The 21,288-nt window shown below is 45.4% G+C and overlaps 1 protein-coding gene and 1 long non-coding RNA gene across 2 annotated transcripts in view; one reads left to right on the plus strand and one right to left on the minus strand.

The window, feature by feature from the left end:
• Nucleotides 1-9,052: 9,052 nt before the first annotated feature.
• The window catches only part of LOC149337891 (uncharacterized), a 45,152-nt gene continuing 32,916 nt past the window's right edge, over nt 9,053-21,288 (minus strand). Inside the window, exon 3 of the long non-coding RNA XR_016284443.1 lies at nt 9,053-10,674. This is a non-coding gene — a long non-coding RNA (uncharacterized LOC149337891). The remainder of the gene's footprint in view (nt 10,675-21,288) is intronic.
• LOC149337892 (uncharacterized) lies at nt 12,507-20,198 on the plus strand. The gene is made up of 4 exons (XM_089553660.1): nt 12,507-12,531; nt 15,321-15,546; nt 19,387-19,540; nt 20,079-20,198. The coding sequence occupies exons 1-4, from the start codon at nt 12,507-12,509 to the stop codon at nt 20,196-20,198; spliced, it is 525 nt and encodes a 174-aa protein (XP_089409786.1).

The following is a 21,288-nucleotide window of genomic DNA, read 5'->3' on the forward strand; positions in this document are numbered from 1 at the left end:
AAAATATTATGTTTGTAGTGCTGTAAGCTTTTCGTATGCCCCAAAAACTGAAGAGAAGCACTGAAAGCGAACGAAAACTATTAAGAATAACACTAGGGCCTACACTTCCTATTTCGCTTGAAACTATCTTTGAGGCGAGCGCTGTTGTTCGAACCACGTGAAGAAAACTGCGAAAAAAAAAGCCAGCCGACACACCTTGCCCACAAACCTGAAAAGATGGACAGGAGTCCACTTTACCAGGGTAGGTGGCACCGGTGATAGCCTTTCACTCCTACCAACAAGGAAACATCGGGGAGCTTCCTTTGTTCATGGTGACAAGTACATTCAAACAGCGCTAAACAACAGGACAAGAAAGACTAGTAGACAAACACGGCGCTGAACTTACAACTGAGTTTATTAGAAGGAATAATTTCAATATATACATACAAAAATTGGCACACGTGCGCACAGTCATACATCAAAGTAAAGATAAAATCAACAAGTCACGACAATCGCACGTATTGTACCTGCCTCCCAGCTACCCTTTTGCGCAGTAATGTCATTTCTTTCGTTGACAAATTTAAAGAAGTTTTGCTAACGCAACCATTCGATCTTGTAGTAATGTGTTATACTTCAACGACTTCTCTTGCAGTCTTGTCAGTATGAAAAAATAATAATTCTGTATCATCAAACAATGGCACGCATTTGCATAGACTGCAATGACTTGCCAGGGTCGTGTCTTTTTTTCTGCAATGAATTGACATGCTCCATAAGCCTAACATTAATGCATCCGCCTGTCTGGCCTATGTAAGTGTGACCACACGATAAAGGAATTTCGTATACAACCCCGATCTTGCACTTAACGAATTTGTTCATATGATTCACCTTGCAGACAGACTTACGTTTGGCACCTTCCTGCGTTGTCTGAGCTGCTGCTCTTAACTTACCCCGCCCCGCCGCGGTGGCTCAGTGGTTACGGCGCTCGGCTGCTGGTCCGAAATACGCGGGTTCGATCCCGGCCGCGGCGGCTGAATTTCTATGGAGGCGAAATTTTAGAGGCGCGTGTACTGTGCGATGTCAGTGTACGTTAAAGAACCCCTGGTGGTCGAAATTTCCGGAGCCCTTCACTACGGCGTCCCTCATAGCCTGAGTCGCTTTGGGACGCTAAACCCCAATAAACCAAACCAAACCAATCCTAACTTTCCAGCTTATTGGAGTAGAAAAAACAACCCTCAAGCCATACTTGGCCCCCACCCTTTTAAAACGATATCACAACGCATGCACATAAGGCATGACGACTACTTTTTCCCCTCAGCATTTTCTTTGGGCTGACCCGAAGATTTCAGTGTTCTAAGAATGTTATCAGCACCAGCCCCCAGTACGGAATCAGGATACCCAGCCTCCCTTCATCTCTGGGCTTGGACTGCAAGACTAGCAAACATTTGATGCATATAAGATTTCTGACGGCCATACCAATACATCCTGTCACAATTGTTCTCAGTTATGTTGACAGAAAAATAGAGAGTGACTTAAATGAAAAGTGCATTAGAGTTTTTCGGTATGTGGATGACTTCCTGGTTTTAGTTAGGTCTTTGGGTACTGAGTTTGTGCCTGAGGTACTTGATGTTTTTCCACAGCATGGGTCTAGACTTAGGTTTACGCATGAGATCCCTCAGAGGAACGCCTTGCAGTTCCTAGATATGAGCTTGTCCTTCTTGCCGAACCATGTATGCTGGCGGTACGCTCCCAGGAGTGAAAAACCTCCTGTTAATTACGCGTCTTGCCGTTCTTCAAAAAAGTCTTGTATGCGTCAAATGTTTCCTAGTCTTGCAGTCCGAGCCCAGAGATGTAGGGAGGCTGGGTATCCTGATTCCGTACTGGTGGCTGGTGCTGATAAGGTTCTTAGAACACTGAAATGTTCGGGGTCACCCCAAAGAAAATGCTGAGGGGAAAAAAGTAGTTGTCATGCCTTATATGCACACGTTGTCACATCGTTTTAAAAGGGTAGGGGCCAATTATGGCGTGAGGGCTGTTTTTTCTGCTCCTAATAAGCTGGGTAAGTTAAGTGCAGCAGTTGAGAGAAAGCAGGAAGGTGCCAAACGTAAGTCTGTCTGCAAGGTGAACCATGTGAACAGATTCGTTAATTGCGAGATGAGGGTTGTATACCAAAATCCTTTATCGTTTGGTCACACTTACATAGGCCAGACAGGCCGTTGCATTAATGTTAGGCTTATGGAGCATGCCAATTCATTGCAGAAAGAAAGACAGGAATCTGGCAAGTCATTCCAGTTTATGCAAATTCGTGCCATTCTTTGACGATACAGAATTGTTATTTTTTCATACTGGCAAGACTACAAGAGAAGTCGCTGAAGCATTCCACATAACTAGAACATCGAATGGTTGCGTTACCAAAAGTTCTTTAGATTTGTCAAGGAAAGAAATGACATTGCTGCACAAAGGTCATTTTGAAGGCAGGTACAATACGTGCGATTTTAGTGGCTTGTTGATTTTATCGCTACTTTGATGCATGACTGTGCGCACGTGTGCCCGTTTTTGTATGTATTGAAATTTTTCCTTCTAATAAACTCAGTTGTAAGTTCAGCGCCGTGTTTGTCTACTACTCTTTCTGGTCCTGTTGTTTAGCTCAGTTTGAATGTACTTGTAACCATAGAACACCAACTCGCCCAATCTGCCATTCTGCTACAGTTCCTTTGTTCAGTTATTCGCCCCTGCCCTGTCTACAGCGCTTACACGGAGGGATGACGCCGTAAAAATGTTCGCCTGTGGGCTACCAATCTCCTTTCGAGTGTGTTCAATACAGTTCTGATTCGCTTCGCCCTCTCAGAACAGGGCAAGTGAAATGGGCGAGTAAAACGCGTCTGTCTGATTTTTTTTTATTTTGAATTTTCTGAGTGGAAAACCTTGCTTTCCATGCTCCGATTTCAAACATTTTTTTCTTAAACTCCTTTATGAAGCGCGTAAAGACTCCATTTCATCAGAATAATCAGAAGCCGTGTCGCATTTCGGAGAGACTAGACAACACGAAAAAGATTGAGTGGTCAATGCCGCGTTAATGTATTTAAGTATTCGTTTTTCCCTAACGTAATTCTGGACTGGAACTAGCTTCCGAATGATGTGGTTTGTGCACCTGATTTCCAAAGCGCTGTTGAAATGATGATCTCTGATGCATTTCTTCCAGGTCTCGTGTGTTGACCAGCGCTGCGCCGATGTAGGTAATGTTATCACTCATACTACTTGTGAACTCATTTAGTCTTCTTTTAGTATGTTGTGTTACCTCGCTGATATGTTTCCCAATATCTTACTTGCATGCGTTATTGTATGTAGTTATACCCCCCTACAATAATGCCTCATGGGAGCTGTAGGTACTTGCATTGAAAACATAAAAAAAGGAAGTGAGGAAAAAATGCGGTGCCCGTTAGCGCTGCATCACTGGGCGAGTGGTGGCATCACAACTCCCCGCGTTCAGTGAGCCTATGAAAGAGAAAGAGCATACTGACGCCAGAGGGATCTCGAATGCCATCGTAATGTACTCTTAAGGGTAAGTTAAGCGTCGCCCAGTTTTTTTTTTCTTTTTAATTCCCTCTGTGGTGGTCATTGGAGCATCCCTAGTCGTATATTCCAGTAGAACCTCTTTGAGTGTCGCCGAACATCTTTATCTGTCGTTGCCGTCAAAATATTCTTCTCGGGCACATACAAACCAGTTTTTACGAAGCGGTCTTGGCGCACTAAATTTTTCTCCGTAGAAATCTCTAGATTGAACGATAACCGCAATAACATCACTACGAAGGCAGCAACAAAAGTAAACTGTTCATTCTTAACAAAAAAAAACGTAAAGAGAGAGTGAGCTCTACTCTGACGCTCTCACTCTTATGATAGAGAGTGCACCGGAGGACAGGTTACTCCTTTTTACTCCATACAGGCGTCATCATCATCATCACCAGCCTGACTAAGCCCACTGCAGGACAAAGGCCTCTCCCATGTCTCTCTAATTAACCCTGTCCTTCGCCAGTTGCGGCCACTATTCCCGCAAACTTCTTGATCTCATCCGCCCACCTAACTTTCTGGCGACCTCTGCTACGCTTGCCTTCTCATGGAATCCACTACGTTACCCGTAAGAACCAGCGGTTATCTTGCCTTCGCAATACATGCTCTGCCCAAGCCAATTTCTTCCTCTTGATTTCGACTAGGATGTGATTACTATGCGTTATTCCCTCACCCTCTCTGCCCACTTGCGGCCTCTTAACGTTGAACCTATCATTTTTCTTCCCATATCTCGCTGCGTTGTCCTTAAGCTGAACCCTTTTCGTTAGCCCCAATGTTTCTGGCTCGTAACTGAGTACCTGTAAGGTACAGCTGTTGTGTTCTTTTCTCTTGACGGATACTGGTAAACTGTCATTAATGATCCGAGAGAACTTGCTATATGCGGTCCTTCCCATCCTTATTCTTCTAGTTATTTCCCTGTGATGATCCGGATCAGCAGCCACTACCTGCCCTGAGTACACGTGTTCCCTTACCAATTCTAGCACCTAGCTAACAAATGTGAACTGCTATTTCCTTGCGAGACTGTTGAACATTACTTAGGTCTTCTGCAGGTTAATGGACACACCTACTGTGGTGCTCTGCCTGTCTAACTCATTGATGATGCTTTGCAACCCCTTATGTAATACCCCCAGTGGGTCTTTAAGGTATTAAAATGAAATTTGCTGAGTTACTTAGCAAGGCAATGTCAGTAGCAAATCGACAATTACTTACGTATTCTCCATTAACTCTTATCCCCAACTGTTCCCAATCGAGACCTCGCAACACATCCGATAAACAGGCGGTGAATAGCATTGGCGAGATCGTGTCTCCCCGCTGGACACGCTTCCTTACTGGAATTTTACTGCTGGCTTTATGATGTAATACAGGCGTATTCGTGTGTATAATGTAGGGTAAACAGACAGAATATCGATAAGCTCTCTCAGGAGAAGAAAGATCTCATTACGAAGTTCCACACATAAAACTGGCGCTACTGTCAAAGCTAATCAATACACCTAAGGTAACCGACATAAGGAAACAATGTAATGTACAAAGAGGAGACCCATCTCTGAAGAACGGAGGTCGGCTAAAAGTGCTCAAGAGAAAACTAGGCATGGCCAAGAACCGAATGTACGCACTGAAAGAAAAACAAAGCATGGTAATTACCAGTACCCATAACAAAGTGGGGGATAATGTCTACACAAATCTGTAATCTAAGTAAACTAATCCGGACTCCAATGAAGCATTGTTGTGGAGGAAATCGCCATCCCGTTAATAACGGAACAAGGAGGAAAGAAAAATTTAGACGAAATCCAAAAGAAAAGCAGCATATTAGGATCGGGAAACTACATACCTTTAGAAGGGCGCTCAGTAGATGCGCTAAAAAAATTGGTCCTCCTGAATACGGAATGGAAGATCTGGGATAAGGCCATTCTTGTCATTTAAGTAAAGGTTGGTTTCCTAGAAGCTTTTGGAGCCTTTCGTATGAAGTCCTTGGCGTCACATTTTTATCCGCAGTGATTATGAACGCTCAGGACATAGAGAACAATGCGGACGTTAATACTGTTCCTCTCCCTTTTCTGCAGAGCCGAAGGCGATGCCAGTTCGTACTGGCCCCATCTCGGCGTCATCAACTTAGTCCTCTTCCTTTTGGGAGTGGCCGTGGTCTTGGCCATTTCTTATTTCGGTAAATCACCCTTATATACTAGCCTTTAAGACCATAAAAAAAAATGCGCTCTAACTTCCCTTATAAATATGGCCTGTATACTTTCTATCTACATCCTACAGGCTGCACTGCCTTCCAATATATATTTCCTTTGGCCTATCTGTAGTCTGTGGACTGTCTATACTCTAAAGTCTACTAAACATGCATGGCCATACATCTTCCATGAACTTCCATCTTCCATCTTCCATCTTCCATCTTCCATGGCCATGAACTATATATAAGATTTGTTTACAGAAAGTCTGTAGACTTTACTGCTTGAAATTTATGTATAATCTAAAGTGTGTAAAGAGGCTTTTGTAATGGTTGGAGCAGTGATTAACGATATAATAATAATAATAATAATAATAATAATAATAATAATAATAATAATAATAATAATAATAATAATAATAATAATAATAATAATAATAATAATAATAATAATAATAATTTTATTTCCTGTCAGGCAATACAATACAATTCCGGGCATGCCAAAGCCATCAGTGGCTTGTTGGGCAAAACCCGGCAGCAGGCGGCAAATCTCTTTTTTTCCTACTCAGGAAAAACATTTCAAATTGACAATGCACAAGGAAAAGAAAAACACTTCAAGGAAACACAATAAAGTCATTAACAACAGGAAATGGTCAAGTGGTTTGCTTTAGGTTACTTACTAAAACCGAAAAAAAAAGAAGGTGATGAGAGCGTTATACTCTAAGAACACAAGAAAACAAATCTGGAGCACTACTTCCTTTATACTGTCTTTTCCTTTAAGACAGTGTAGGTTATGAGGGCTTTCTTTATTGCCTTTTTATTCTTCAGTACCTTTATTTCATTAGGTAGACTGTTAAATATTGCGGGGACATAAAAGCAGCGCTGGCTTTCTCCGTATTTAGTTCTAGTAATTGGTAGTTCATAGGTGGAGACAGAACGGAGGTTATGACCAGATGACCGAGCAACTTTGAATTCGTTAGTCCACATATGTCTGACGGCGGCATACTGAAGAAAGACATTGTTAAATTTTGGGAAACTAAAGCTAAGAAACAAATCCTCCTTAGGCACAGAAGTGTTGTACGCTACACTTTTTAACGCACTCTTTAACAAATTATTTACCCGCGTTTTCCAAAATTCCGCACAGTTAAAAAAACAGCAAATACCATATCGCAACACTGAGTAGCCTAATGAGTGAAGTATCACCCTTCTAACCGAGACAGGCGTGTATAATTTGACATTGTATAAAAGGCAAGACACACTTCTCAGCTGTTTACAAACATAAGATAGGTGAGAGCGCCAACTTAAGTCACAGTCTAGATAAATACCCATGTACTTTACCATTCCTTCATAGGGAACCGGCGAACATTGACAGGAACAGCAGTTAGAGGAATGTAGCCTTAGAGGAGCATCTAAGTTGAGAATCTTCAGAGGGCTTCTAAAACATACTAGTTGGGTCTTTGTGTTATTTATACTGATTAGGTTTGAGTCATACCAGTCTAATACGGCAGTCGCATCTTTTTGGAGCAGCTCAACACAGGCGTAATAGTCTATGTGGCGAGAAATAAGAAGTGTGTCGTCTGCATATTGGTACAGGTTAGATGAAGTAATGCTTTGTTTCAAGTCATTGACAAAAATATTGAATAACAAAGGTGATAGAATAGACCCCTGCGGAACACCACACCTAAGTTCTACGGGGGAGCTCCTCTTTTTTCCTATACAAACAAGTTGAGTAGGATGACACAAGTAACTCTTCAAAAAGTCATGGAAATGACCACGGAAATCATAAATATACAATTTTTGAAGCAGTATTTGATGGTCTATTGAATCGAATGCTTTGGACACATCTAAGAACAGACCACAGGCAACCTGATTCAGTTCAAGAGTAGAGTGCAACAGGTCCGAGACGTCTTCCAGCAGGCTCAGTGTGCCCTTTCCTGCCACAAATCCGTACTGATTGTCTGCAATCGTTTGATGTGAATCCAGGAAACTGTGCATAACTCTGGACACTTGTTTTTCTAAAATTTGCGCTAAACAAGGCAACACAGATATCGGACGATAGTTTTTAATTTCTGATGAATCACCCTTTTTAGGCACAGGGATAACTCTTGCACGTTTCATAGAGTCGGGGACTTTGCCGGTCGCAATGATAGTGTTTAACGTACAGAGAAGCACGTTTTTCAGGACCTCGAAATTTCTAACAATATCATCCATACGAATGCCGTCGATGCCAGCGGACTTTCTTTTTTTGAACGACTGCAAAATTTCCCGCATATCAGTTTCGCTCATTTCAGGCAGAAAAGCTGACTCAGAGACTGCGACATTACGCATGCGCGCCGATGAAGAAACACTCAGAGATTCAAGAGTAGGCACGGATGAAAAATGCAGGTTAAATCGATCTGCAAGATCCTTGCTTACAGGACCAAAATTTCGCTCGATAATCCCTTGTGTGTCACGAGGCTTGTAACCGCGCAGTTCATTTACCAGCTGCCACGTTTTAGCAGAGTCATTTCTGGAATCATAAAACTGCTTCTGGTACTGGTTTCTTCTTGCTAATCGAGAAAGCGCCGTGGCTCTATTTCTTGCGGCTCTAAAAGCGTTTCGCAATGCCACATTTTTCGGATATCGCCTACATCGCTGCCATAAAGTATCTTTTTCATGTATCGCTGCGAGTACATCAGGATGTAACCAACTGAGGTCTTGATTGCGTCTTTTTACTTTCACCTTTCTTTTGGCGGTCTGAACAAAAGTGCCGAAACAGTCCAAAAAATCATCATACATCGCTTCACCATGCGGCTTTGACAGAAAAGAGCTCCAATCATAACCGGCCACACACTGATCCAAAACTTTTTTGTCAATAATTTCAATGCTTTCTACTTTTCGCTTATTAGAAACTTTCACCCTGGAGACAATACAACATCCGACAAAATAGTGGTCAGCAAGTTTCTGGTTGATAACAATACCCTCAACTGAAGCAACTTCAGAAACACGGATGTTAACGTGATCCAAACACGAGGAAACTAGCGTATTGCTAAGGATTTCTTCCCGAGTCACTTGATTTATAACAGGCTCGATGCCGAAGTCAGCCAGAATGTTCAAGTAGCTAGAAGCAGTTTTCTTTTCTGCCTTGAGTATGTCTATGTTAATGTCCCCTATTATGCACAGATTATGGAACGCAGCCAAGTTTACGCAGGCGTCATTGAGTTCCCCCAAGAAAGATGAGGCGCTGCTCGATGGTGGTCGGTAAATGGAGACCAATCCAAATACTATATCTCCATTTTCAATTCTTAGAGAAACAGATTCAGCTGAAGTGAATGGAATCGCAACCTCAGTAACGGCCCAGTCATTTTTAACAAAAACTGCAACTCCTCCACCCTTTCTGCCCGGCCTTGTAAAGAAATACTCCTGAAATCCCTCAAGGCGAAATTGATTTATGTCATAATCTTGTATATTAATTTCCGTTAAAACCAAGGCATGAATACAGTCCTTCAGAGTGCACACAACTGCCTGAAGTTCCTCCCAATACTTCTTAAGGCTGCGAATGTTCACATGCAAGACAGAAAATGAGCTATTTCTTTCACAAATACAGTTCTTGTAACTCTCACAGTTGGAGAAGGAATACAGACCAGCGGCCATAATTATGCCAATCCTTCAACGTCAGCCTCTGAAACGATTCGCTTCAGAGTAGCGTTTTCAGCTTTTTTGACGTAGATTTTCCCTGCCTTCACCCACACGAATTTGTAACCCAGTTCCTTAGCTTTTTTCCGCGCCATCCAGAAGATGTGACGATTTCGCTGCGTAAGATTTTCATTGAAGAACAACAGCGCAGGTAGCTGTTTCTTTTCAAAGAGCGGGCGCAGTTTGCCTCGCGCCGAAAGCCAGGTGTCCCTTATAGATGCGGACGGAAATTTAATTAATACTGGGGCAACTCTGTCGCCTTCACAGGCAAGCGGTGAACTGCAATTATGTCACTTGGCTGGAAATCCTTCAGTTCAAGTTTCTTGGAAAGGCAGGCGAAGGTTTCTCGCAAATTTTCATTCTCCTCGACAGCAAGGCCATGGACTTCCAGATTTGATTCACGGCTGTACTGCTCTAAAGCATTCAGCTCCGAGCGCACTTGTTTTATTTCCTGGCTCTGACTTGCCACTGTCGTCTCGAGAATCTCAACATCGACCCGCAGTTTCTTCGATTCTGTTTCTGTAGCATTGAGTTGCTTCAATAGGTCGTCGTACTGCGAGGAGAAGAACTCCAGGGAACTTTGAAATTCTTGAAATTTTTCTTTGAAGGCTAGCACTTCTTCAATGTTAGGCTGGAGCGCTACAAGCCTGTCTACTTTTTCATGCAGGGGCAGAAGCGAATCTATGCTTTGTTTTAACGAAGCCAAAGTGGCTATCACTTCTTCAGAAGAGGCAGGGGGGACTGCGCCGTCGACAGCCCTCAAATCATCTTCAGATACAGAATCACTCTGAATGCTGTCAGTGTTTCTTGTCCGAATACCCCTGCTTGTCTGGCAACGCCTACATTTCCATTTGTCGCGTTTCGCTGGACCCATTGACAAAAAGGTGCTGTCGGCAATTCCTGAGCAAGTTTTACCAACATGATAACCGGCGCTGCAACTGATGCAAGTCATCACACGCCCATCTTTTGGAAGCGGTTTCGAGCACGAAGCACAACAGCCGTTGTTATTCATGTTACAGTTTTTCTACTATCCGAAGACACAGATCATACACAATCAGCTTTTGGTGCAGTCGGCGGCAAATACAGAAAACAGAGAATACAGAAAACAGAGGATGTGCGAAGCTCACCTGTCGCGTTAAAGAACAGAGGCTTAGTGCACAGTCCGAAAAATCGCCGCCGACTGCAATGCAGGCTGGCTTCGTGGGCGCTTATATTCCCGGCGGAGCAAGGATCCGTCACGTGGTGGTCCGGCTCGTCTTGCGAGGTCACGTGGTGGATTGGTCTGCCTGATAGAGGCAGACCAATTATTATAATATAATAATAATAATAATAATAATAATAATAATAATAATAACAATAATAATAATAATAATAATAATAGCCTTTATTTCCATCAACATGATGGGGGAGGTTAGGGAAAAAAAGCTGGAAAGCTTGACTGGTTCCCGCCCCCCCATATCAAATACATGATTGCTTCCATCAAGGCAGAAATCAGCGGACAACAGAATACATTTCAAAGAACAATCATAGCTAACATGACAAATAAGAATAACACGTAATAAAGCAAGTTATCATGAAAAAAAGACACAGCGTAGTAACAAGAAACAAACAGACACCATTTGTATACACTGATATAACTCTAGTGCTATTTAAGATATATCGCATTCACATGGCTCTAGACATACACAAAACTACAAATGCGTATTTACGCGTGGAAAATAGCAGACTTCAAGCCATAACAAAAAGAGCAGAAGATCCAAGAAAGGAGAAAAAAAAATGAATTCAGGCACAACTCTCATCAGGATTAGATTTAATATGCTCTCTTTCTTTCCGTTCTTTTTTCTCTCAAGCTAAATACGGGGAACCAACCAGTACAAATGCGCCACCCAAAAGTGCAAATCCTCCCACCGAAGAGCCCATCATCTCCGACTTCGAACTCAAATGCGATAACAACAATCGAGGCTACCGATGCGGAGTGCTTAGAGCCTCCACACTAAGGTGTCATCTGTTCTGTGTCACTGTTTATTCGTAATCACAAGCCAGGTAACGATGGGTCCTTTCCGTTGCAAACTCGAAATCATCCTGTCATTTTTTTTGCTTTCGCGGGCCGAGACTGGAGACCCGGATTCGGATTTCCCGCCAGTGGGAAGAGATGGCGCCTCTCGGAGAGAGACACACACGGTGCGTGTGCGTGTGCGTGTGCGTGTGCGTGTGCGTGTGTGCGTGTGTGTGCGTGTGCGTGTGTGTGTGTGTGTGTGTGTGTGTGCCGAAACTCCACACGACAGTAATTTTCTCGCACCTTTTATCAAAAATAGGTTCACGAAAGGAAAGAAGACCCCCCCATACTGACGAAACAGCTGTCGAGAGTCGCGGTACACCGTTCAGCAAAGAACGTTCACTTACACCACCCACGCGAGCTTGAAAGTGTTGAAGCATAACATTCTTGCTTGTGTTGTCGAAAAATAAAATTATTTTTGGGGGCGCAATCAATTTAGTGCATACTTCTTTACCCACTCCCTGTAGGCAGGGTGCGGCAATGGTGCTTGCGAACACTTTAAGATCACTGCGGCTATTTTGACGTCTATGCGTACTTTTCCGCACTTAATTATTTAACTACTAACACCTTATCAACCAAATTTTTCCCACGGCACAATTTCATCACGCACTGTCGCACTCACACTATCACACATTTATCTTCACAGAACGACGTAATCGTGCGGACAAAATTGCGGACATTTTTTGGTGACGCGAGAGATCCACATAATGATCTCGCATTAATAAACACAGCATCACTGCAGGGGCTGCTTTGGCCACTAGAGCACCTTTTGTGTACACGCAGCCTTAACTTTTACTTACAGCCGCTCTGATATATGCATTAGAGGGGCAACAAGGATAAATTTAATAGACCTTTATCGACAGGTTGCGCGCTATTAATGACAAAGACTCTATTTCAAGTGTCATCTTTCACGAGAACAAAAATGAAAAGTTCGTGCCGCCACTCCTGGCCGTCTTCGCAAGTAAACAGCAGTGCGTCGGGGAATATTTTTCGGCGGGGATCCCTGATGCTCTGCAGCACTGCCATTCGCTTGCCAGCGGGGATCACGGAGTCCTTTTAAGTATGGTCTTCTGGAGCTTGCATCACGGTATGACACGACTCTTGAAGGAAAAATGTTTATTTGATGGAGTAAAATTGCTTTTACTGTTTAGAATTGTTAGGCAATCAGGAGGAGTAAAGTTTCAGAAAAATGTTTTGTAATCTTTAAATCGTAACGTCTCCCTTTGAAAAGCACTAAATTTGCCTCTCACAAAAGAAGTGGTAACTGGCCTACAATCGAATGCCCACCATCACGCTTTGAAATTTATGGTTGTCGACCTACTGCCTGTACAGTAAACAGTGCAAAGAGTCTGCTATGAGTTAGAAGGCAATTATCAGAAAAAAATTGCAACCATACTTAAAACTTTACAAAAACACGGATATTCAGATAACAGGCCACAACATGGAAAATTTCATTGGATCTCAATAATCCTAGCTCATCGCAAGCCATCATTATCGTCATCATCAGCCTGACTATGCCCACTCCAGGGCAAAGGCCTCTCCCATGTCTCTCCAATTAACCCTGTCCTTTGCCGGTATATAATAAATGAGCGTGCCAAGTTTTAAGAAAAAAATTTCACTGACTGTATCGTTGTCCATGTTTGCGTAACACAGCAAATAACAAAATTTTTATTTCGACAAATATGAGTTTGCAAATTCTGTACAGAAAGCGAGGTCCTAAAGCGCTGAAATGCTCCATTGCGACAGGAATGTTCTCCTTCAGGGTTTTCCTCGTCTTTTCTTTTTGCACGTAAGGCAGCTCGCATTGTTCCTTTCGTTTTGTTTTGGTGTCATTTTTCAGGGTACAAGTAACAATTTAGCCTGTCAGTGACCTTTGAACAGCACTAGCTAAAACAATTTTTTGAAAAGGTAGAAGAACGTTTGTGGTTATAAAAAAAAAATAAGCATGAACAATGCACCTTTGAAAATTGTCTTTTCAAGGCTGTTGTGTTACATAAGTTGGCGGGGAAAATTTCAAGCGCAATTGTCACGACAATAAATGCGCCTTTTTGGCTCCCGAAAAAATATAATATCTAAAAATGCCACCGGATCGGTTTTAATTACGCTCCAACATACGGAAGTTCTAGATGGCGAAAATCGAGTATGCTCTAAGAATGGAGGTAGCCTAAAAGCAGTGAAGAGAAAAGTAGGCATAGGCAAAAACCACGCGTATCCTTTAGGAGATAAAGAGGGCAATGTCATTAGCAATACGAATAAGATAGTTAAAGCTGCTGAAGAGTTCTACACAAATACATGCATTAGCAATACGAATAAGATAGTTAAAGCTGCTGAAGAGTTCTACACAAATCCATGCATTAGCCAATATAATCAGAACGTTAATGACAAAGGTATTAGAGCACAGCAATAGGAAATCACGCCAGTACCGAAGGAGGAAGTAAAGAAACCCTAGGAGAAATGCACAGGGGGGAAAGCAGCTGGAGAGGATCAGATAATAGCAGATCTCTTGAAGGACACAGAGAAGATTGTGCTAGAAAAACCAACCGCCCTGTATACGCAGTGCAAGACAAGCTCGAGCGTACCAGGAGCCCGGAAGAACACTAACGTTAACTCATAAGAAAGGAGACAAGGACTTGTGAAACTACAGACCAATAAGCTTACAGTCAGTTGCCTACAAAGTATTTACTAAGGTAATCGCAAATGGAATCATGACAACCTTAGGCTTTAGTCAACCAAATAATCAAGCAGGCTTTCGCAAAGGATACTCGAAAATAGACAGTATTCACCCTATCAATCAGGTGAGAGAGAAATGCGGAAAATGCAACAAACCCCTATATAAGGCTTTGATTAATTACGAGAAAGCATTTGACTCAGGTGAACCCTAAGCAGTGATTGTGGAATCAGGGTGTAGAAAAGCCTAAAGTGAGAATGCTGCAAGATACCTATAACGACTGCACAGCTGCCATAGTCTTTCATAAAGTTAGCAATAAAATTCGAATTAGGAAGGGTCTCAGGCTAGGAGGCACGATCTCGCCAGTACTACTCACCGCCTGTTTACAGAAAGTGTTCCGAGGCCTGGATTGGGAACAGTTGGAGAGTTAATGGTGAACACGTAATATGCTATTCGCTGATGACTTTGCCTTGCAAAGTCACTCAGGAGATGAGCTGCAAAGCATGATCAGTAAGTTAGACAGGTAGAGCAGAACGCTGGGGATAAAAATTAACATGCACAAAACCAACGTAATGTTCAACAGTCTAGCGAGTGAACAGCAGTTCGCAATTGGTAGCAAGGTGCTGGAAGTAGTAAGAGAATAAGTATACTTAAAGCGGGTAGTGACCGCTGATCCGGATCATGATTCCGCGTATTGTCCTGTGCTTTCCTCTCTTCTTCCCTCGTCGTTTTGCGCGGTTGCAGTATGCACTCCAAAGTACATCGCTGCAAGCTATGGAACGAAAAATGATAGATGTAACGTCAAGTGATCGGAAGCGGGCAAAGTAGGTGACGGTACAAACGCGGTTTTTTGACATCCTAGTCGAAATGATGAGGAACAAATGAGCTTGGGAGGGCATGTAATGCAAAGGCAAGATAGCCGCTGGTCCTTAAGGGTAACGGAGTGGATTCCAAGAGAAGGCAAGCGTAGCATGGGGGGGAGGGGGCGGGCAGAAAGTTAGGTGGGCTGATTATGTTAAGTTTACGGGGTTACGGTGGCCGCAGCTGGCAATGCAGAGGTTTAATTGGAGAGACACGTGAGAGGCCTTCGTCCTGCGGTGGGCGTAGTATGGAAGTAAAAAGGGAGTAAAGTGTCGAATACACTTGTCAGCGATGCTCTAATACTGCTTGGAGAGTTTTACAGGTAATCTTTTGTTGCGCGTGCAAAGGTCCGGCACAACCCCGCGGGACCCTCATCTGCACATTAGGCGACCACTTCAACGCCAGCGCTTTGGGGACACTGCGTGACGGGCTGTGCACCGTCATCTTCTTCGACTCTCTCTACAAGCCAGGTGGGAGCACACTTAATGCACCTTTCAAAGAGGTATTCGAACACTTCCTTCGCCTGGCTGCTGAAGACGAGATCACAAAATACGGCATCGGCATCGACTACGCGTGAGTTGCCTGTGGGGTTCCCTGCCCTGCTGACCTTTACAAGCGCTTAACGAACCAGTTTTTAATGTCGGGACATGCCTGAGATGAAGAGCACTTGATGGAGGCACAAATTCACTGCCTTGTGAGCGACAGTAGACGCCAGCCTGACATGCTGCGCATGGGCGGTGTAAGACGTTACAGAATTTGCAGTAGGTTGTGCTGACGACATTCCCTGAATTGGGTTCGGTTGCGTCATGAGCAAGTTTTTTCAAAAGTACTGCGCCTGAGAAGTGTGCTTCAGTGCGTTTCATTAGGCTGTTTTGGCTTCGCTATCACGGTGAAAGGCGCAGCGGAACGGTTAGCCGAAGAAGAGGCGCCGCCCTCGACCGGTCCAAATGCGCGGGAGGATCACGGAATCACCTGTGAGCGCTGGACTGCGTTGCCACGTCTAAACTGGCCCTACAACGACGACGGCTACCCAGATGCTGAGAATATTGGCTTTGTATTTGTTAATTTATTACGTCAAAGGCTCCAGGTATAGGGCCTCTGAAAAAAAGCGCTATGAAAAAACGTATCGCAGAATTGTCGCCGCTTCATTAAAAATATTGTCACAGAAGCAGGTAGGCAGGTTTATATTTGCCACAACGTCCAAGCGCCAGCGGAAACGGCCCGGCCGGCTAACCGACTAGCGAGCGAGCTCTCGGACGAAGAAGAGCGCGCGCCAGCCTCCTGAGCGCGACTACTAGGCGGCGCCAGTAATGCGTTGCGGCATTGCCCCTCCCGGTGGAAAAAGCATCGTCCCGATGCTGCGTGGCGAGGTCAAGCAGAACCGTAGGCTTGACCTAGCGGGCGTGGAAGGGCTTCATCCGGGCAACGTGTACGACTTCCGACTGTGTTTGCCGGCGGGACATACGAACAGTTCCTTGCAGAATCACTTCGTAGGTGACGTCGCTGAGTTTGCGCAGCACTTCGTACGGGCCGAAGTAGCGGCGCAGAAGCTTCTCGGAGCGACCCCGCTTGCGAACAGGAACCCACACCCAGACTTGATCGCCAGGGTTGTAAATTACCTCCCTGTGACGAAGGTTATAGCGTTGAGCGTCTTTAAGCTGCTGCGTCCGGAGTCTCATTCGAGCTAGCTGACGGGCGGCCTCAGCATGCTGGACGAATTTGTCAGCGCCGGCAACTGATGGGAGGGCGACATCGGGCAGTAACATTGCGTCCAGCATGGTTAACGGCTTCGCGACCGTACACCAAACGAAACGGGGTGGAGCGGGTCGTTTCCTGGACTGCGGTATTATACGCAAATGTTGCATACGGTAATACCTGGTCCCAGTTCTTATGGTCTTCGTCGACGTACATTGAAAGCATATCGGCGATGGTCTTATTGAGTCGCTCAGTAAGGCCATTAAGGATGGTAAGCTGTTGTTCTGCGATGACAAGTGCCACTGAGCCGCATGACTTCCTGGGTTAGAGCTGAAGTAAATGCAGTGCCTCTGTCAGTTAAAACGACCGCAGGGGCACCATGACGAAGGATTAGGTTAAAGATGAAAAAGTTCGCAATATCAGTAGAAGTGCCGCTGGGAAGAGCTTTGGTTTCACAATAGCGGGTGAGGTAATCAGTGGCGACTATAATGTAGCGGTTGCCCAATGATTACGTAGGATTGTAGCAAGGCCACGACTCATAACGGAAAAATCAGCGCCGGTATCTACAAGGACAGTCGTATGGTGGTTGTCAACGACGATCGGTATCTCAGCGGAAAGAAGCTCACCGTCGACCAAGTGCGCCGTATCACGGATCGTCGGACTGACGGGTCGTTCAGTGCGTCGAATTGCGGCGTCGAAGGTAAGCTTCTGTGATCGTCGGGAGGTCGTCGGACTCGTTGGTGGTTCGGTGCGTCGATTGGGGGCGTCGGAGGAAAACTGCGGCGATCGTCGGAAAGTGGTCGGACTGCTGGTCGGTGCGGGGGGTCGGAGGTCGGAATGTTTGATCGAATCGGCGAATGGAGGATGTTGGTCGTAGTGCTCATTGACGGCGGCTCTACCTCCGAGAGTCGCCGTCCTCAGTTTTCCCGGCGCGGACTTGGGGACTGCCTGAAGGAAGTACGCCGGTTGGGGGAAAACTGTCGCGGCGATGGCGACCTGGACTGGCGTCGCGGTGGGAACGCAGATGGGACGTTGGCGCTTAGGTACTGGTCGATGTCCCGAGGTCGTTCACCATAGCGCGGCCGAGGGGCATCCGGTGAGAATCCGCGCAAGCCCATCTGACGGTATGGACAGTGGCGCAGTACGTATCCGGCTTCGCCGCAGTGGAAGCACAGAGGTAGATTGTTCGGCGTACGCCACACGTGTGCTTTGCAAACGGGCGGTCGAGTGTCGGGTGCATCAGCCGGAGCTGCATGTCGGGGTGCAGGACGGACGAGAGGAGCGGGCCTGTAGGGTGCCGGCGGTGCTGGCGCAGGGGTCCGCAAAGCGTCGCTGTAAGACATGACTTGCGGCGCAGGCGGCTGGGGGGATGATATTTATGGCACTGCTTGCCGGAGCTCTTCACGTATAACATCCGAGATGCCTCCGACACGCGGGTGTTGCTCGAGAAAGGGCAGCTTTTGCAGTTCTTCACGTACGATGCTTCGGACAAGCTCGCGAAGGGCGCCACTCTCGTTGCCGTTCATCGGCAAACGGAAGTCCACAGCAGTGATGTTCGCAGAACGATCAAATTGTACGAATCGCTGTTGTAGGGCACGCTCCATACTTGTCGCCTCCTTCTTAAAATCAGCCACAGTGCATGGAGGGTCACGTACAAGGCCGACGATGATCTGTTCTTTAACGCCACGCATAAAATGGCGCACCTTCTTTGCCTCCGACATGGACGGATCCGCGCGGTTGAAGAGCCGAGTCATTTCTTCTACTAACATGGCGACGCTCTCATTGGGCCGCTGCGCTCGGGACTGTAGAGCCAGTTCAGCCATCTCTTTTCTTGCGTCGTTGCCGAATGTGCTGAGCAGCTTTTGCCGGCAATCTTGCCAGGTGGTGATGGTAGTATCGTGGTTTTCGAACCACATCTTGGCGGCGTCTTCAAGTGAAAAATAAATGTTCCGCAATTCTCGCTCCTCGTCCCACGCATTAAACGCAGCGACCCGGTCGTAGTTGGTCAACCAGTTATTAAATTCCTCAAATCCTCAAATCCTCACAACATCCTCAAATTTGTCGCCATGGGACGGCGTGGGCATACGCGGAGCATGGAAGAACAGCGGCTGGGCATTCACTGGAAGGTGAACGGGCTGGCTTGCCTCTGTAGTCGTCATGGTCCGCCGTAAGGAAAAAAGGGGACCACACTCGGGAGCTAAGCCTCTCAAGCGGCGGCTGGCCTTGTGCACAGGTGTGTCCACGGTGTGTAGCGGGGCTTCGGAGGAACCCAAAAGCTCTTCGGACATGGGATGTACTCAGCAAGCTCCACCAAAATGTCACAGAAGCAGGTAGGCAGGTTTATATTTGCCACAACGTCCAAGCGCCAGCGGAAACGGCCCGGCCGGCTAACCGACTAGCGAACGAGCTCTCGGGCGAAGAAGAGCGCGCGCCAGCCTCCTGAGCGCGATTACTAGGCGTCGCCAGTAATGCGTTGCGGCAATATCTTAAATCTTTTAAAGAAGCTGCCTTTACATTCGCATATGTGTTAATAGCTAGAAATTGGCACCCTCGTCGAGGTTCCCACAATACAGCTAAAGTTTAGTGTCGTCCTAGCGGTTGGTTCCACCCGAAATAGGCTCGTTGATGCCTCTGGTTTCACTTCTTCACTGCAGTCTTAAAGAAAAATCAGTATTGTGACAGCTGTTACATATTTATACTGTACCTCTTTTTGGACAGGCAACGGAAAAATACATCATTAGCGGCTGAGCCTGCTACGAAGCGGCAGTTGAATGTTTTGTGGAAGAACCGCATTTCTCATTATGGCCACATTAATGCGCCAGCATTTGGTGTCATGGAAAGCGATATGGTGGAGTTGATTAAAAGCGTACGGGTAAGTGTCACCCCTGATATGGTTTGTTTTCTCCGCGCATTTTTATACGGTCCGATGGATCAGTGCCCTTGCTGTTTGCTATTGCTGCGGATGCAAGCAGTCCCTGATGCGGCGAACGCACTTTTATGGATTCGAAATACATAAACGCCCATGTACTCGGATTTCAGTGCTTGTTGTGAAGCGCAAGCAATCTGAATAGCTCGGAGGTAAACAGGATTCAAGTGAAACTTATTGCTTTATTCTATTTGGTGGCTACTTAGAGCCACGTAAGAACGTCTCAAAGAGGGGAAAGTTCCCGATGAAGTGTACGCTGCTTTAGTACGCGCAGACTCACCAGGCATGCATTTCAGCCCACTTTGTGTCCCCATCAGTTGGCTAGTCGCACGTCGCAGGAGTAACCAACTACATCACGAGTCAGCTACCGCAATATTTCGCGCGGGAGATGCTCGCTTCATCCGAAAAATAAATGTGGCCATTACACTGAGCGTCGCCTGCGACTTCTTTCACATGTAATTAGTTTTCTGGTTTTGATTTGCAGGCGCTCGCCGCTTTGATGCAGGACAAGGCGAATGCCAACGTCAAACGAGCCTCCACAGCAATCCTAATCCCCGTAATTGATGAAACAGTTGCGAACTTTATTGTACACGAAATAAGGTGAGAGAGAGAAGACCACGTTCGTAATCGAACTTACATATGCTAAACGTGAGCTGCCGCGGTAGCCCAGTGGTTATGGTTCTCGGCTGCTGACCTGAAAGACGCGGGTTCGATCCCGGACTCGGCGGTAGTATTTTGTTGGACGTGAAGCGCTAGACGCCCGTGCACTGTGCGATGTCAACGCACGTTAAAGGACCCCAGGTGGTCGAGGTTATCCGGAGCCCTACACTACGGCGTCCCTCAAAGACATCCGTTGCTTTCAGACTTTACACCCCATAAAACCATATCTTATATGTAGTGATTAGAAATAAAGTGGAATTCGAAAAAAATGTGGTCTAGAAACAAACACTGCAAGAATAGATAGGTAAACGCCCCAGTTGAATTTAGACCTTGTGCAAAACACCGTTCTCCTTATGGTCTGACAATTATTCGGCGGAAGCGAATTCCAGGCAGAGGAAGGAACCAAGGTACCCTCGGAGCTTCAGACAAAATGATGTGATAGCGGTTGGTTTCGCCTAATTTAAATAGTCTTGATTACTGATGTGTTGATCGGGGTGTAGGCTTGTCAGGAGGCATGCTTGGTCTACCTCCTTTAGCCTCACCTCGAGGGCATATTGTATATAATATGGCCAAATAAACGTACTACTACTACTACTGCTACAACTACTTGCGTTGGAAGGGACAACATATCTGCAGAAGAATCAAGAATGAAGAGGTAAATGGCGCAGGCTGTCGGAAGCGTGTTATGGAGCACATTATTAACAAAGCAATTATGAGTTACTTGGAAGAAAACAACTTATTGAATCCGACCCAACACGGTTTCCGAGAAGGGCTGTCCACAGTCACGCAATTATTAGAAATAACGCATGACTTCACGAGAGCAATCAATTCCCGAGAACAAGTTGACAGCATTTTTATTGATTTTTCTAAGGCTGATGACCGTGTTGTGCACTGTAAATTAATTCACAAACTAAAGCTCCTTGGCATTAATTCGGAAGTAATAGCATGGATAGAAGCTTATCTGTCAAATCGCACCCAATATGTGGTTCTAAATAATGAATCGGAGAACCTCGAAGTAGTTTCAGGTGTGCCGC

This window comes from Amblyomma mixtum, chromosome 7 (genome assembly GCF_055824585.1).
Source record: "Amblyomma mixtum isolate Tamu chromosome 7, ASM5582458v1, whole genome shotgun sequence".
Lineage (NCBI taxonomy): Eukaryota > Metazoa > Arthropoda > Arachnida > Ixodida > Ixodidae > Amblyomma > Amblyomma mixtum.

Bases quoted from the DNA above. Each gene is read 5' to 3' on its own strand.
- LOC149337892 (XM_089553660.1), top strand. From the start codon at position 12,507: ATGGTCTTCTGGAGCTTGCATCACG. The intron at 15,547-19,386 runs GTGAGTTGCCTG...CTTTTTGGACAG, and splicing joins GGCATCGGCATCGACTACGC to GCAACGGAAAAATACATCAT. The intron at 19,541-20,078 runs GTAAGTGTCACC...TTTGATTTGCAG, and splicing joins AGTTGATTAAAAGCGTACGG to GCGCTCGCCGCTTTGATGCA.